General features: G+C 34.5%; 1 protein-coding gene across 3 annotated transcripts in view; it reads right to left on the reverse strand.

Moving 5' to 3' along the window:
• Positions 1 to 277: 277 nt before the first annotated feature.
• LOC134854921 (carboxypeptidase D-like) overlaps positions 278 to 18,651 on the reverse strand; it is a 58,327-nt gene continuing 39,953 nt past the window's right edge. For 2 of the 3 annotated variants that reach the window (XM_063871322.1, XM_063871323.1), the window contains exons 18-22: positions 14,017 to 14,127; positions 7,569 to 7,681; positions 6,065 to 6,341; positions 5,444 to 5,644; positions 278 to 837 (exon numbers count right to left, since the gene is read on the reverse strand). In XM_063871322.1, coding sequence (XP_063727392.1) covers positions 470 to 837; positions 5,444 to 5,644; positions 6,065 to 6,341; positions 7,569 to 7,681; positions 14,017 to 14,127 — 1,070 coding nt within the window. In that variant the 3' untranslated portion in view covers positions 278 to 469. Of the gene's footprint in view, positions 838 to 4,521; positions 4,536 to 5,443; positions 5,645 to 6,064; positions 6,342 to 7,568; positions 7,682 to 14,016; positions 14,128 to 18,651 lie in introns of all 3 variants that reach the window. The other variant, XM_063871324.1, reaches the window with a different exon arrangement.

Genomic DNA, 18,651 nt, shown 5'->3' on the forward strand with positions numbered 1-18,651 from the left:
AATTAAAAATACGAACTGAAATTTAAATTGACGAAATTTAATATACAAAATAGTACAAGACTAGATCGACAAATATGTACAAATAATGAAATATAAGATAAATGAAACAAACTTAACAAAGAAATCAAACCTAAGTCATGTCACTGAAAAATGAAGTCTGAATTTGAACTTTGAATGCCGATAAATTTTCACTTTTTTAAAAAATTTTACTTAAAAGCTCAGCTTAATTTCTGTTTTTAAAATCAAAATGAGCTCTAAACGACCTAACAGTTACAAAAAAAAATTTCTGAAAAAACGCAGATCCACGTTTTATCTTAATCACAAAGTATCCTATACCATTAAACACTTCAAAGGTCACAAAGACATGAACATTTCAAAGATCAGAAAAATTCTTCTTGGGTTATTTAATAAGACTTTATTATGCAAAACCATTTTTGGAACCATTTCTCAACCTGACATGAATTATTTTTCACGCGTCTGAAGTTCTAGCAGCCTCGGTTTTGAGCAATTTTTTGCTCGCTTTCAGATCGAAATCATTTCCAACTTTAGCTGCTGAAGACCGGTCAATTCTCTTGCCGTACAAAACCCATTCCTCGTCATCATCCAATTCTGATGAATCGTCCACATTATTTGACAACCCCATGCTCAGACCTGTTCTCGAAATGTTGTTTTCTAAACTGTTATTAGGATTTACACTTCTGGAATAGTGAGATATTTTGTTACGTTTACAGCAACTTCTTCTGTTTGATTTGGAACAATTGTTTTGAAAATTGGCTGGGCCTCGGAGAACACGACTGGCTAATCCAATGGTCGCAATTAGAAGTAAAATGACAACACCTAAAAATATAAAAATTGAATGAATAAATCTGAAAAAATTTTGACGACTTTCACAACAAAGAGTTGTTATTTCGCAACACTTGAAGGTTACACAAGACTGCTCGTATATCAGGTCGAGGCGAGGTTTTGAATGATCCGAATGCAATTTCCTGCCAATTAAACTGTTTTCTGGTTGAAAAACTGATGAAATTTTCGACAAACATTTTTTTTGCATGTTAATTTTTCTTCAGTTTATCCCCCACAGGCTAATGTAAACTACAAAAGGATGTATTTAGTATCTTATTACTACTAGCGTGTATGATAGTTGGTAAATTATGTTAATTCAAATCAAAGGCATTTGATGCCTATGGTGCTCACTTCGAAACTTCTACCATACAAATACTCGACTAGGCACTTTTCCCCATACAACCATGTAGTGGAGTTACCCTTCATTAGCCTTTAAGGAAATAGCCTGAACTTTAAAAAAAAATCAGAAGTCAAACCGCGGAACATCGAATTTGAGCCTAAACAATATTTTAAGACTTTTGTCCTGAAAAAAAAAACAAAAAAATCATCACGACCTAATTATCATCATTACGTTAAGTTTCATCAAACGGGATCAAAAGTTAATTTTTCCATTCATTATTCAAAAGAAATCGAAAACCAAACCAAAGAAATAGAAAAAATATAGCCAACAGACAGTTGGTAAAGTGTCAAAGAACGCACGTAAACTGAAAAAAAATACCGACTTGTTTTTTGAAAAACCTCAAATTTCAAAAAAAGAAATGTCCTCGAATCTCTTTCAATTTTTAGACAATTTATTACATTTTTGATAAACATAAAACAACTTGAAGAAACTGGATCAATAAATAAACTTTTTATTTTCATGGAAATCTGAAAATTACATTCCACTTTCGAAACGAGAAGTCGATCACGTTTTTAGTGAGCTTAACACTTTTGCCGTTCAATAAGGGAGTTTGCCTTCCTTTTAAGAAAACAAATGAACTAAACTTAAAAAGAAATCGAAAATGAAACCGCGAAAACGTAGCTCCCAATTTTAAACTTGCGTTTGATCAAAAATCAAATTTAAAATACTTTTCCTGAGAAAAAAAAACGAAAATCATCGCGACCTATAGAAGAGTCTGAACTACGATCGACTCTTAAAAATTTAAAAAGGAGGCTTGAACAAACTTTGAGACTCAATAAGAACCAAATCTAAAAGTGAATAATTACATAGACACTTAAAATTGTTTCAAATGCCGAACAATAACGACAAACAAAGAAACAAATCATAGACACCAGATAGCCGGAAAATATTTACTGAACAAAAGTACAAAAAATTACACTAAATTTGAGGTGGGAGCGCGAGTCAAAAAACAAAAATTTTCGTGAAAAAACACAAAAAGTACCCCTAAACGCCAATTCTGGTCTGTTTTTTGTTTCTGAAACCTCCTACGACGCTGAAAAATTAAACTCACTTTTGAAACTTAAAAACAGTTTTCGATTTACCCGTAATTTTCACTTCCAATATTGAAAAGCGTAGCATACCAGAAGATGGTAGTTTAGTATACTTGCAACACAGAGGTGAAGCAGAGCTTGTCACCACTTGTAATGCAACACAAATATACATTTGCAAAATTAAATGAAGGCCATCAAGCCACAGAAAGAACTTGAAAAATGTTTCAATTGAACTCCATTTGAGACAAACTTGAGACAAAACTTGCCGAGCGGTAACTCATTGAGACAAAACTTGCCGAGCGGTAACTCACCCGAAAGAACAAAGACGACCGACCAACCAGAAAAAAAAATATTCGCAAAAAATTTGGTTTAAAGCTTTTTGAAACAAGATGTATTTAGGCCCCCGCGAAGTAAACACACTCACAAAAATACAGATTATATTGAAAAAATCTGTTCAGCATTTCAAGTGATGCAATATAAGTGGACTAAGCCAAAATGACATAAGTTGAAACCAGAAAAGTCGAATAAACCTTAAGAGCAGAAAAATAGAAACAGAAATTTTAGAAAATCGGAGTTGGTAAGTTTGGAAAAGCATAAGCAACAAATTTAAGAGATTTAAAAAGCAAAAACACTTTAGGTATGTCAGTCGAATAGATTCTTTGATTGTGTTAGACAAGTTGCCTAAAGGATTAGGTAACTCTAAGTTCACTTTTGATAACACCTGATAATCGCAAGCGTAAAGGAATTACCCAAGTCCAACCACCAAGACAAAAATGGCCGCTGAAAAACTTTTGAGAATTTTTTATCGAAAACAATTGCATACATTAATACAAGATCCAAATTAGTTACTTTAAACACCGGGAACAAAATGAATTCCCCAGAATAAAACAAGCCAAAATTACGCTCTCCTCATGAATTGGGAAAATAAAATACGTAAAATCATCTGCAGATATAAAACAAAAACAGACCCGTTTACCTTAAACTGTCAAATTAAACAATTCTTCATAAGAATGGGTATCATATAGAATATTGTTATACCAGTCAGGGGCGGATCTAGGATTTTCTCGAGGGGGGGGGCGGATTTTCAAAAAATTTTCGAAAATTTTATTGACCTTTTTTTCGGTCAACCAGATTGGTTTTCCGAGCTCTCCTAAAGCACTATAAAAGACCGTAGATAGACCAAATTTTCGAAAATTTTGACGAACTTTTTTTTAGGCCAACCAAATTGGTTTTCCGAGCTCTCCTAAAGCACTATAAAGACCGTAGATAGACCGTTTTTGGGGACTTTTTGGAAAATGTAGACAAAAACTTCGCTTCGCGTTTTTTTGGCACGCCCCCCCCCCTCAAAGTTAGTATATATTGGCGCCAACGGCGCCTTTAGAAAAATTTCAGGGTCGGTAGGCCGAAAATCGATTTCTTAAAAAGTACCAAAGGGGGGAACCTTTGGGTCGAATCCCGAATCCCTGGGGGGGGGGGGGCGGACGCCCCCATAAATCCGCGCCCCTGATACCAGTAAAAAAATAAATTAAGTGATAACATTTGTTTAACACAGAGGCGAAGTTGCAGTTTTAGCAAGCTGATCTGAAAAAAAAACAAAGCCAACTGACAGTTGGAAAAGAGTAATGAACGCTATGAAACAAACAAAAACTTTTTCAACTTTTGAATTTCGAAGAAAAATAGATGGCCTTAAAGCTCGTTGAATTTGTAGAACAATTTATCATGGACACTTTTTTGTTTAAAATTAACCCAATTTCAGAAAACTGGATCAATATGTAAAAATTTTATTTCGCTCAGAAATCTGACAATTAATTTCCATTTTCGAAATTAGAATTCGATCACGTTTTTCTTGACCTTTACAATTTTGCTGTTCGATAAGGGATTTTGACTTCTTTTTAACAATGGAAATGCACTGAACTTAAAAATAAACCACAAGTCAAACCGCGAAAAACCAAAATTGAGCGTGAACAAATTGTAAGACTTTTTCCTGAAAAAAAAACAAGCAAAAAAATCAGCAAGACCTAAATAAGAATCCTCACTACGTTTATTACTCGTAATAAGCGTATCACCTTTGAAAATGTGAAACACTTTGAGCTTCAAAAACACTAGAAGTGGCATTTTTTGATTAACTTTAACTTAATTGCGTAAGTATTAGGTATGCAAGGTACGTCCACTCATTAGTAACAAACTGAGCTAGCAATCATTTTTAACACAAGTGCATGTATTACAAACTTCGCTTGTAAAACTTACTACTAAATGAATTCCTGAAAAAATTCAATTACACAAATACCAGATCATAAAAACTATCAGTAAACGTATAATAGTAGATCATTTAAAAACCAGATGAGCAATTAACTTGAGATTTCTAACATAGCATACTTATTTGCCCACATACATTTATTGAAATATCACGAAAATGTCAGGAGCGTGATTCGTACCAGCTAAATGTGGGACCAAACACAGGTCAGTACAAGAGTGCCGAAGTACAAGATTGCAGAAAATAAAAATGTTCAGAAATGCCAAAAACTATTATCATGTTTTACAAGGAAAACAGAAAGGATAAAGCTGTAAAAACCAAGTCGCAATAGCGAAAGAAAGCGAGAAAACTTCAGCTAACTACTCTCCAAAGCATCATAAGGTTTTTATAGGCTAACTACAGCAACTAACAGAATTTTGCCCAAAACTTGAGCAAATCCAAAATTGTAACCAATAAAGTTGAAAAGCTGATTGAATCCAAAAACGGATCATTTGCGGCAGTTTCAGAGACACTTTTTCGCTTTCGGCACTCTTGAACGCACCTAACCCTCAACATACTACTTTGCCACGATCAACTTGAATGGTGATTGAAGTCAAGAGAAATTATTGACCCATTCAGCTGCACACTTTGATTTCGTATTTTTACCCTAATTCATTGCGAATGAGCTTTAAAAAAGTATATACGCCACGCTATTACCGGCTTTTGGGATACTCCATATGTTTTTGAGGACTGCTGGCTTCCGAAATTTATTTTTAGCTTTTTATGACTGCCGATTTTTTCCGGCTCTTAGAAATTTTCTTAGCCGCAGGCAGCTTTTTAGCGTAAAACTTAGCGTCCATTTATATTGCTTCCATTGAAAAAGAAGGGATTTAAATAATTCATTCAGAACAGAATAATTAAGACAGGATAAAGTACCTGAGATTATGAGGACAGTGACTGCTGATTGGATAAAACTAGTACCCCCGCCTGAGGTATCCGAAGGGTGTTTGGGGTCCACGAGTGCGTGTGCACTATGGAACACGATAGTTACGACGTCGGGCGAGGTGGCGCTGGCATTCACAAATACTGGTTTAGTCACTGTCACGTTGTTCCACGAGGCAGAAATGTTCTGTTTACCTACAACATAGACATTCAAATACTGTTTACTATGATTATAGACTGCATTCCACAAAAACGAGAAAAAGCAAACAAAAACAAGCGAAAAAGCAAAAAAAAAACAACGCAAAAAAGCAGCTCTAAAAAGTGAAAAAGAAAAGGTACAATTAGGCCTTGGATAATAAAATTTTTGCTATGTTTAAGCCTAGTAGTATCACACTACGCTTCGAAGGTGCCAATACAAAATAATTTTAAGAGATAGCGGGCGTCATAAAATTTCAATTTTTCGACAAAACCATCATCTTTTTAATTTTTCAAAAACCCCAATCATAAGTTTCATGATTTATTGTTACATGATAACTTTCCATCTTGTCAGAAAAAACGTAGATTAAAGAGATAACTTTAAATCTCGTAAGTTAAATCTAGCAACAAAAAGCTAACCGGGCTGTGTCAACAAAATTTGATGTCTTCCTGCACTTGATTTGGGCCGGTTATTCGAATAATTACACGCACATGATATTTCCAATCCGTCCACTACAAATCGACCGCTGTCTGTCTGTGCAATTAGCACAACTGCGTGGCTGGACACATTAGCCAGCAAACATTTAGTGTACACTGAAAAGTCTGTGTATTCTTGTGCGGAGATGGAGGGGCTCGAACCGCAGCAGCCGATCCCGACCATCGCCGAGGATATTCCATATTGCGTATGCACGCTATCCTAAACATGCATGATCACTGTTTGTTATGTCAAGGAACCATAGGGCTGAAAAGTATCGAAACAGATGTTGCCAGAATAAGAACATAGCCAACTGACAGTTGGAAAAGAGTAATGAACGCAAGTGAGCAGAAAAAAAACACTGACTTCGTTGAAAAAATATCAACTTTAGAACTTCAAAAAAATAGATGCTCTTTAAGCTCTTTGAATTTCTAGAGCAATTTGTGATTGGCAGTTTTCTGATAACATTAACCCAACTTGAGATGACTGGGGATCACTGGGTAAATTTTTATTCCTCCGGAAATCTAAAAATTAAATTCCACTATCATAACTAGAAATCGATCACGTTTTTAGCGCCATTTCCACGTTCGTATTTCCACGAGCGCCATTTCCAACTCCAAAAAAGCAATATACCTAAATGCGTCTATAAATGCATTAATATGTATGAATGCACATCTGTAGTTATTAGAGAATATTGAGACTTTTTCCTGGAAAAAAAAACAAAAAAATCACCAAGATCTATATAAGAGTCTTCACTACGTTCAATACTCTTAAAAACGGACGATAAGTACAATTTTCTGCAGAAACGGATTATCGGAATTATCTTCAGTTATCTCAGTAAATGAAAACGAATATTGTAGCAGATTATCGGCCAAAGATAGTCCAAAACTCGTATGTTCTCATGAAGAAACAGCGATCGAAGATATATATAGGAAATCGTGAAATTAAAGTCCACTTTCAAAATAAGTAGTCGACCACGTTTTTCGTGACCTTTTCGCTTTCGTAATTGGAAAGCGCAACTTGGTAATTTTCAGCAAATGATCTTGAATTCTCAAAAAATGCATAAACCCGAAGACATTTATCAATAGATTAAGATGTATTAATGCATTGCAGTAGTTATTAGCTCATTTTATGACTTTTACTTAAAAAAAAACAAAAATCATCAAGACCTATATGAGAGTATTCACTATGTTCATGACTCTTCGCGAGATTTTAAAATATAATGCTATGCATGAAAACTAAACTAGATATAAAAATGCAAGAGTTCCGTTTCATGAGCACTTTTATTTGCGACATAGGTTTGAAAAAAGTGGACACTGTAATAAGACACTACGCTCAGCTTGAGTGAACATTCGATATCTACTGTTTACACAAATAGGAAAGGGTGTTTGCGGGGAGTTGATGAGAGGCGCAATTTTCACAATCTATCCCTGATGCAGATAGACTCACAATCATGTTCGTAGAGACGTCAGCTTGCGAAGGTGAATTTGGACAATCGGCGACTGAAGTGTCTCGGCGAATTCTCTTCCCTCTCACCATTGACTCTGTTGATAGATCCATCTCTAAAAACACAAGCAACCATCAAAACAAACTCAGAAAGGTGCAAAATTGTCAACACAAAGTGTCAACTTTGTCAATTAGCAAAAAGAAATATATATAAGTTATAGCGTGTGCTCTGACGGTGTTGTTTCGGCAGAGCGCACTCGTGACCCTAAATTTAAAACCGGCAGAGCGCATTCGAGCTCCAGAATAAATTTGGGCCAACCTATCTGAACGAAAATTTTTGTGGGAGCAAAACAACGAACTTCATCGCGAGAACCATTCGTGGTATGAACTTTTTTGAATTTTGAAAAAAATTACTAACTCGGTACATCTTTTAATTATACGTGCGCTCTGCCAACTTGTTAGCACTTCTACATTTTTCGATAATTTTTTATACTAATTTTTTTTCTGGTAGCGTTAACCTATTTTTGTTTCAAAAGTATTATCGAATATCAAAATCAGTAACATAGACACGCAGAGGCTGATGAGTTGACTCCCAAACCTTGTAAGTTTTGTTCAAAAATTGAAAACCTGATCGAGTTTTCGATCTTACCCGTAGCTTGTGGTGCTTCTATTCAACGTCATAGATATTTGCTTTTTCATAAAATATGTTGCAAGACACTGTTTTTTGTCATTGGCAAAAAAACGTCATTTATTCCAAACCGATTTTTTTTGGCGCAAAAAAGGAGTTGCGGGTTAAATAATTGAAAAAAAACTTGTTCTGCTTTCATTAGGTCTGGTTCTAGGCCTTGAAGATAACGCCTGTGTGCCAAACAATACGTTACGAAGAAAAAAATCATTTTTCTAATGAAACAAGGCAAACTTTGGCCCCGATAAAATTTATTAAAAACGTTGTAAATCTTGAACAACAAGTTAGAAAACACATATTATAGTATCTGTTTGACAAACACATCAACGAGACTTATGTTGCATTCGAATGTATACTAGTTTAGCATTTTTCATTTTATTTTAGCCTTCAAATAAAAGAAAAAAACGTAGTTATTTTTTTCAAAGTCAATTTTTGGCGCAAAAAAGGAGTTGGGGCAAAAATAAATAAAAAAAACTTGTTCTGCTTTCAATAGATCTGGTTATAGTCGTTGAATATAATGCTTGTGCGCCAAACAGTCAGTTAAAAAAAATCATTTTTCTGTTAAAACAAGGCAAAATTTGGCCCCGACGAGAAGTATAAAAACTTTGTAAATCTTAAACAACATATTAGAGCACACATATTATAGTATATTATTGTCAAAAAAATAAACGATACTTCCGAGCGGTGGCTGACAATATGCTGAAGTCGAATGTATACTAGTGCGCACCTATAACTATGGTTTTTTAGGCAGAGCGCACTTATAAATACTTTATCGTTTTTGTAAAAACACATCAAACTTTGCTTTGATGAGATGAAATCTAACTTAAATGTACTAATTAAAACATTACAGTCGTTGGATGAGCAAGTTTTGAATTACTGGCAGAAAAACTAAACCTGTAAGTTTTCACGGCAGAGCGCACGTATAACTTATTCTCGGCAGAGCGCACCCTATAAATATGGTTATTTCGGCAGAGCGCACCCTATTAAATATGGTTATTTCGGCAGAGCGGACGTGCAAAATATATAGATTTTTAAAGCTGTGCGGTCGAACGCAGCAACCTGCTTTCAAAAAAATTAGCATCACCTTATCGCATCAAGTATCTTTGTCGCTATTGTAGCAAAAACTCTATAAAATTATTTCGAATGAATTTCATTTTGAGAAAAACAAGCAAAAACACAATCATCACATTTAAATAAGCCTTAATAACTTCTTATTGTGCAGCAGCTAGGCCTACAGTTGGTTCAGCCAAAATCAAAGTGATGTCATAGAAAAATTTAAACGACGCAAAAAGAAATTTATAAACCATCAAGCAGACGCCAGACCCGATAAAGCGAAAAAAAACATAGCCAACTGACATTTGGAAAAAAGACAATAAACGCAGAGAAACAAAAGAAAGTAAACTGTTTTTTTGAAAAAACATCAAATGTCGTAATTCAAAAAAAAGCATATAACTGAAAGATCTTTGAATTTCAAAAGCAATTTATTAATGGGACTTTTTTTGATAAAATTAACCCAAATTGAGAAAACGTGATTATGAGCAAAAAAAATTTTTTCCACTGGGAAACCTAAAATTTAAATTTCACTCTCGAAACTAGAAACCGTTCACGTTTTTTTTGCGCCCTTTCAGCTTTAATAATTGAAGAGTAAATTTTCCCTAACTTTTTGAAGTTAAATTGCACTCAAAAAAGTATTTATACATTATGGCATTCATATGTGCATTTCTAAGTATGAAAGCACTTCTTTTGTTATTCGAGCATTTTTCTTCAAAAAAAGAAAAAAATCATCACGACCTATCCAAGAATCTGAACTACGTTAACCGACTCTTAATAATTATACAAAATCAAAATTGTTAACGTTACAAATCAGAGAACGACTTTCAGTCGTAGTTAAAATTACTTAAGATAAGCATTGATATTCTGAAAAAAAATTCACTTTGAGATGAGCCGACAAAAAATAAGTAGACAAACGATAGACTGACAAATCAGGTTTTCTCAAGAAAAACATGTTTCAAATTCGGGTGCTTTACATTTTGACCAAGTGGGAAGGGCCCCTCCTGCAAGGTGACGAAGTTTCACATATTTTGTCGTAAAAATAATTGCGTCGCAACAATATTTGCAACTTAGGTTGGAAAAAAGAGAGTTCGTACTATCACACTAGCTTTGCTTGTATAATAAATGCAAAGCTAGTGTGATAGTTTCTTTTCAATGAACGCAAAGAAACAAAAAAAAAATAAACTGTTTTTTGAAAAAACATCAAATGTCGTAATTCAAAAAAACATATACCTGAAAGATCTTTGAATTTCAAAAGTAACTTATTAATGGGACTTTTTTTGATAAAATTAACCCAAATTGAGAAAACGTGATTATAAGCAAAAAATTTTATTCCACTGGAAAACCTAAAATTTAAATTTCACTCTCGAAACTAGAAACCGTTCACGTTTTTTTTGCGCCCTTTCAGCTTTAATAATTGAAGAGTGAATTTTCCCTAACTTTTTGAAGTTGAATTGCACTCAAAAAAGTATATATACATTATGGCATTCATATGTGCATTTCTAAGTATGAAAGCACTTCTTTTGTTATTCGAGCATTTTTCTTCAAAAAAAAGAAAAAAATCATCACGACCTATCCAAGAGTCTGAACTACGTTAACCGACTCTTAATAATTATACAAAATCAAAATTGTTAACGTTACAAATCAGAGAACGACTTTCAGTCGTAGTTAAAATTACTTAAGATAAGCATTGATATTCTGAAAAAAAAATTCACTTTGAGATGAGCCGACAAAAAATAAGTAGACAAACGATAGACTGACAAATCAGGTTTTCTCAAGAAAAACATGTTTCAAATTCGGGTGCTTTACATTTTGACCAAGTGGGAAGGGCCCCTCCTGCAAGGTGACGAAGTTTCACATATTTTGTCGTAAAAATAATTGCGTCGCAACAATATTTGCAACTTAGGTTGGAAAAAAGAGAGTTCGTACTATCACACTAGCTTTGCTTGTATAATAAATGCATCATCAGTAAAAACATTAGAGAATTTGTCCTGAAAAAAAAAACAAATCACCAAAACCTAGATAAGAGTATTCACTACATACATGACTCTTAAAAAAGGTCTGACCGGGACTCGAACCCGAGACCTGTCGCCTGTAAGAAAAAATGTTAACGCGAAAAAGCCTAGCTCCCGATTACAAGTCACTTGCTCTCGCAAGTTGAATGCAGAAAAAATTTATCACGTTATAGCTCTTTAAGATTCAAGGCTCTTTCATGATTAATTATACTTTTTTCATTAAGCTAACTTTTTTTTCATAACTCTACATCACCAATTTCGTTGATGAAGAGCGTACCTTTCAGTGCTTTTAACATATTAAATCTAACTAACATGAAAAGAAATCAAAATTCAAACCGTGAAATTTGTGTGAAAAACCTCAAACTGCGTGAAAAGTAGTCAACCTAGATTACATTTCCGTACCGCTGCTGCATTTTAAAACTTAGCATAGAGATAACTGAAAAAAAGCTGAGCTGAAGGAAAAGAGGGATCAGTTTGAAAACTAGGATCATTTTTCAACATGGGATCAATTTTCAAAAAATGGGATCTATGTTTAAAATGGGATCTATGTTTAAAATGGGATCAATTTTTGAAATGGTACTAATTTGTAAAATGGGATCAATTTTTAAAATAGGATCAAGTTGCGAATGGGATAAAGAGAAAATTTATTGAGAAAAAAATGACCATGTTTTCCCCACGATTTCCACTTTCATATTGTAGCGCTGTTATTGGAGTTAAATTGAGCTTATATAAGTACTTTAATGAGAAGGTCGCAAAAACGAGGTCGAAAATTGAGAGATGCCAATTAAAAACCAAACGAGCAAAATCAATGAAAATACCACGGGATAGGCTGCAAAAGCAGCCTAAAATGCTTATTAAAAAACACATAAGAAATAATTTTAACTTATTTACGCAAATGAAAGCAATTAAAATATAACCCTGACATTTGAAGTTTTTAAAACTTAATTGTAAAAGAGTCAATGAATGCAATTAAACAAAACAAAAAAACCTGTTTTTATCAATTTTCAAATCTCAACCTTCGATTTTTAAAGACAAAATAGATGCCCTTAAGCTCTTTGAAATTCAAGAACAATTTCTCATTAGTGCTTTTTTGATAATATTAACTCAACTTGAGAAATCTGGAGCAAAAGGTAAAATTTGTATTTCGCTTGGAAATCTGATAATTGAAACAAAAAGTCCATCGCGCTTTTCGTAACGTTTAAACTTTTGCTGTTCGAATTTCTTTAAACAACTGAAATGCACTGAACTTGAAAAAAAAATTACAAAATAAAAATAAACTGAAAAAATCAAAACTAAACGTAAACAAATTTTCAGATTTTTTCCTGAAAAAAAAACAAAAAAAATCACCTAAACCTTTATAAGGGTCTTCACTGCGATCATTACTCTTAAAAATCAAACCATAATAAACAAATATCGCGTGAACAAATTTAAGATTTTTCCTGAAAATGAATCAACACGACCTATATAAGTGCCAATGCCTTCCCTACGTTCATTGATACTTATCATTTAGAACGTTCGTTCACATTTAGAAACTAGATTTGTCCACCTCTTCCCCAGCCATTTCAGTTTTTGTAAGCTGATAGCGAAATTAACCTTCAGTTTAGCAAAGACAATTGAATTGAATTTAATTGAATAAATCAAAAGACAAACCGCCTAAAATCAAATTTGGGCGCAATCAAATTTGTAAATTTTACTACTGAAAAAACATTCCAAGCGACCTCAATACGTTCATCATTACGTTCAATAACACTTGCAAATCAACGGCAAAAAATAGCTTTAGAAGGATCAAAAAGTCAAAAAAGGGATTTCAGCTGAAAAATTAAAGATGAGGAATTACAAGAATGACAAATATGGGGAATTAAAGATGGCAAACTTGGATTCAAACTCGCGATTTCGTGAGGTTTAATCCGTATTTAATTGATTCATGCTATTAGTCTATTGAATACTTAGCTATATCCTAAAAAATTACTTTGTATTTTACATAGCGTGTGAGGGGATGGATGCTTTTCAAAAAAGTTTTTTTTTAGTTTTTCATTTTTAGAAATTTTATCTATTTTTTCAAAAGTGAACTCTACTTCGTAGAACTTAAAAGACAGCCGGAACATGCTGGGCTTCGCCGTTATACGAGAAATCTTGTTGATAATATTCATTAATATTGGTCGTAATCTGTATTGTCAAGCTCGTCAATTTGTATTGGATTATGATACTGAATTTGTGAGAGAGAATTTATGGGGAAAAGAATTTGGAAAAAAACTATGCAACTGATTTTGAGAAGAAGCTTCTTATACTATAATATACGATGAACTGGTGAAATAAGAATTTTAATACAGAGGCGAATCTGCGCTTCGCAAACACTAGTGAGAACACGATAAAAAGCAGCTCTATAAAGTGCAAGATGGAATAGTAGAAATAAGCCTCGATGGAGTAAAAACTCGGCTACGTCTCGGATTCGTTTCGCCACATAGAGATTATGAGTCTCATGCACTAACCACTCAGCCACGGTCGCTTAATAAATCATAAACACAAGCCACAAATCAAGCTGAGAACAGTTGCTATGAAGTTTCCAATGCTACAGATCGTGATACCAAATAAGTGAACACTTTCAATAAATACGTTTATTTGCGAGTTAAGTTGGAAAAAAATAAGGTTCGTGCTTATACACTACGCTCGCAAGCTTACTAGTATACATATATGAGCTCACCTGGTGGAACATATAGTCCTCGAAATCCAGCGGCGACTTGCAATGTGAACACGAGAGGCTGTTGCTTGAGCCAGTTTTCGAAAATGCCAACTTCTCGTGGTGCAGCAGATTCTAAACATATTACAAGAGTAAAACTTTGAGCTTAATAATTAATGTTTAATGGCATAGTGCGTAGTGACAAAAAACTAAATTGGGAAATCAGATTAAAAGCGTGAAATGGCAGGTAGATCAGAAACGAAATATGCGAAAAAAATATCAAATTCGAACTTTTCTACTTACTTTGCAAAATTTCGTAAGAACTAAGTAAATAAGGCAAGAACTAAGCCAAATAAGGCTTGAATCTGATAGGTTGAAAAAGACTGCGCAGCTGAAATTTAATTTGATCAAATCCTTTAATTAATAAATTGAGCGCTTGAAAAATGTTTTGGGCTGAATATGTAAAAACACCCAAATATTCTTTTGACATGATATTAGTACTTATACGTGTGTTCATAAAGTTGCAAAATATGCAATCAGAAAACAGCTGCAAAGGGAGCGAACTTTTTAGTCTATCATTTTCTAGCACCAAGCTCGTTTTCAGGTAAATAGAAAATTTGTCTTTCGAGAGGTTGAAAACGGTGACAGTAAGCTTCAGCAGTCAAAATGAGAAATTCAGCTTGAAGAACTTCATCTCAAGGCAACATTTTCCAATTTTCAAACGCATATCCAAATCCTCTATGGATGTAGTGTATAAGCATTTTTATAGGGCATAGGGGTTGATGTAAGCCTTCAGAAGTCTTAACGTACACCCAAGGCACACAAGCAACCCATTTACTAACCATGTTACTAACTCAGCAGTTGAGCTTTTAAAATATTGATTACCATTGCGTCCACTCCGTGTGAATACTTCGCGATAGAACAAAGTTCTTTACGGGAAAAAGTCTCTTAATCGATTGCAACAACCTTTCTTATCGCGAAAGTTAAAAAAAATATACACAAAAAACTCATGATTGGAAAAATATAACATAGCCAACAGAAGGTTGGAAAATGGTAACCGAACAAAAAACCGAAAAAAAAAATGATTGAATTTACGAATTCCGAACAAAAAATCTATCAGGTTAAGGCTCTTTGAAATTCCAGAAAAAAACTATTAATGATACATTTTTGTTGAAAAGTAACCAAATTTAAAACAAATGGATCAATAGGTCAATTTTTTATTCCGCTGCGAAATCTTAAAATTAAAATCCACTGTTAAAACTAAGAATCGTTCACGTTTTTTCGCTCCATTCCCGCTGTCACAATTGGAGAGCGCAATAACTTAACTTCAATCAATTGAATTTGCATTGAACTCAACACGTGAATATATATCCAAGTGCATTCAGAAATGCATTGATATGTATGCATGCGGTTCTATAGCCATTAGAATATTTCCTGACTTTTTCTTTAAAAAAAACTAAAAAATTAAAACCTATATAAGTAAAAATCGCTTCGTACTTTTACTTCGTAATAAATCGCTTCGTAATAAAAACAAAAAAAATAATCAAAAATCGAGTTGTAGAACTGGCATAACAAGAACACTGTTAATTACAGTAAGATTTGTTTCAATCAGAAAAAAGTCATGCATTCGAAATTAAGCCGACAAAAATTGAGCTCACGAACCCCATGTTTTAGATTGCAAGGCAACCGCATTACTCTAGATCAAGCAGAGAGGAGCCTGGAAACTGTTAATTTTCAATAATAAAGTAAGTTCAACTTCTTACTGGTTTGTAAGTGAAGTTGTTTGCGGAAAAAGTCTGGTTCCCGATTACAAGACATTTGCTCTCGCATGAGTAAATATTGACCCGGCGAACCAACTTTACAGCTTTAGTGGATTTTGATGATTTGAAGGCCAACCTGGCGAGCCACCAAACAGTCAAGGAAAAGGAACAAAAATTATGGATCAAAGTTAAAACGCTTTATCCACAAGAGGAAGGATTAACATACGAGCTTTTCACTCCTTAAAATGCGTCCATTCTTGCCTGATTCTGTCTACTAGTGAGCCGGCGGTCTTAATTGCTGAGAAATAAGTACCTCTATGTTTCCTTGACCTATAGTGGACTCAACCAAAGATGCAATGATTTTCAAAAATTAAACACGCTTTATCCACAAGAGGAAGGATGAACATACGAGCTTTTCACTGCTCAAAAATACGTGCATTCTTGCCTGATTCTGTCTACTAGTGAGCCGGCGGTCTTAATTGCTGAGAAATAAGTACCTCTATGCTTCCTTGACCTAAAGTGGACTCAACCAAGATGCAATGATTTTCAAAAATTAAACACGCTTTATCCACAGGAGGAAGGATGAACATACGAGCTTTTCACTGCTTAAAAATACGTGCATTCTTGCCTGATTCTGTCTACTAGTGAGCCGGCAGTCTTAATTGCTGAGAAATAAGTACCTCTATGCTTCCTTGACCTATAGTGGACTCAACCAAAGATGCAATGATTTTCAAAAATTAAACACGCTTTATCCACAAGAGGAAGGATGAACATACGAGCTTTTCACTGCTTAAAAATACGTCCATTCTTGCCTGATTCTGTCTACTAGTGAGCCGGCGGTCTTAATTGCTGAGAAATAAGTACCTCTATGTTTCCTTGACCTATAGTGGACTCAACCAAAGATGCAATGATTTTCAAAAATTAAACACGCTTTATCCACAAGAGGAAGGATGAACATACGAGCTTTTCACTGCTTAAAAATACGTGCAATCTTGCCTGATTCTGTCTACTGGTGAGCCGGCGGTCTTAATTGCTGAGAAATAAGTACCTCTATGCTTCCTTAACCTATAGTGGACTCAACCAAAGATGCAAGGATTTTCAAAAATTAAACACGCTTTATCCACAAGAGGAAGGATGAACATACGAGCTTTTCACTGCTTAAAAATAGGTGCGTTCTTGCCTGATTCTGTCTACTAGTGAGCCGGCGGTCTTAATTGCTGAGAAATAAGTACCTCTATGCTTCCTTGGCCTATAGTGGACTCAACCAAGATGCAAAGATTTTCAAAAATTAAACACGCTTTATCCACAGGAGGAAGGATGAACATACGAGCTTTTCACTGCTTAAAAATACGTGCATTCTTGCCTGATTCTGTCTACTAGTGAGCCGGCGGTCTTAATTGCTGAGAAATAAGTACCTCTATGCTTCCTTGACCTATAGTGGACTCAACCAAAATGCAAGGATTTTCAAAAATTAAACACGCTTTATCCACAAGAGGAAGGATGAACATACGAGCTTTTCACTGCTTAAAAATACGTGCATTCTTGCCTGATTCTGTCTACTAGTGAGCCGGCGGTCTTAATTGCTGAGAAATAAGTACCTCTATGCTTCCTTGACCTATAGTGGACTCAACCAAGATGCAATGATTTTCAAAAATTAAACACGCTTTATCCACAGGAGGAAGGATGAACATACGAGCTTTTCACTGCTTAAAAATACGTGCATTCTTGCCTGATTCTGTCTACTAGTGAGCCGGCGGTCTTAATTGCTGAAAAATAAGTACCTCTATGCTTCCTTGACCTATAGTGGACTCAACCAAAGATGCAATGATTTTCAAAAATTAAACACGCTTTATCCACAAGAGGAAGGATGAACATACGAGCTTTTCACTGCTTAAAAATACGTGCATTCTTGCCTGATTCTGTCTACTAGTGAGCCGGCGGTCTTAATTGCTGAGAAATAAGTACCTCTATGCTTCCTTGACCTATAGTGGACTCAACCAAAGATGCAATGATTTTCAAAACTTAAGCTTAAGTAAACTCATACTTCCTGTTCAAAATGTAGCGAGCAACGAATGTTCAGGCCAGCAAAACTGGTTACAACCGACTCCTCAGATGAAACATCAAAACTAGAGAAGCAAAAATCATTTAACCTGAACCTTCCGAGACTATCAGATGGGCCTATATTTCTGATTGAACAAAAAGGAAAACCGGTGATAACGTCAAAAATATAAAAGTTGAAAGGGAGAAGGAAGTTCCAGACTCACTCGTTCGTGGCAGCTGAAATTTTAGAAACAGCCAATCGAAGATTGGAAAAGAGTAATGAACGCAAGTAAACATAAAAAAACACTGACTTTCTTGAAAGAATTTCAACTTTCGAATTTCACAAAAAATAGATGCTCTTTGAGCTCTCTCAACTTCTAGAACGACTTATGATAGGCGCTTTTTTGATAACATGAAGCCAACTTGAAAAAAACTGGATCAACAGGTAAAGTTTTTATTCCGCTGGGAAATAATAAAAAATATATTCAATTTCGAAACTAGAAATCGTTCACGTTTTTTCGCCCCATTTGCATGTTTGTATTTGGAGAGTGCTATTTACGTCATTTTCAGCAGATTAATTTCAATTGAACTCAAAAAAGTGAATTTACCTAAGTGCATATTTTTTTTTTACTGAAATGACTTTTTCCTGAAAAAATAAACAAAAAAATCAGCAAGACCTATATAAGAGTCTTCACTACGTTCATTAATCTTAAACAGAGCCTGTCGAAAATCAGAAAAAAAAACATCGCTAACTGAACTGATTTAGCAGCAGATTTTGAAGAAAAAGATGTCAAATATGAAAAAAAGGCCGAGAAACCAGCAGAGTAAAGACGAGTGAAAAAAGTATCTCCTCTCAAAT

Source organism: Symsagittifera roscoffensis, chromosome 9, assembly GCF_963678635.1.
Source record: "Symsagittifera roscoffensis chromosome 9, txSymRosc1.1, whole genome shotgun sequence".
In the NCBI taxonomy this organism is placed as follows: domain Eukaryota; kingdom Metazoa; phylum Xenacoelomorpha; order Acoela; family Convolutidae; genus Symsagittifera; species Symsagittifera roscoffensis.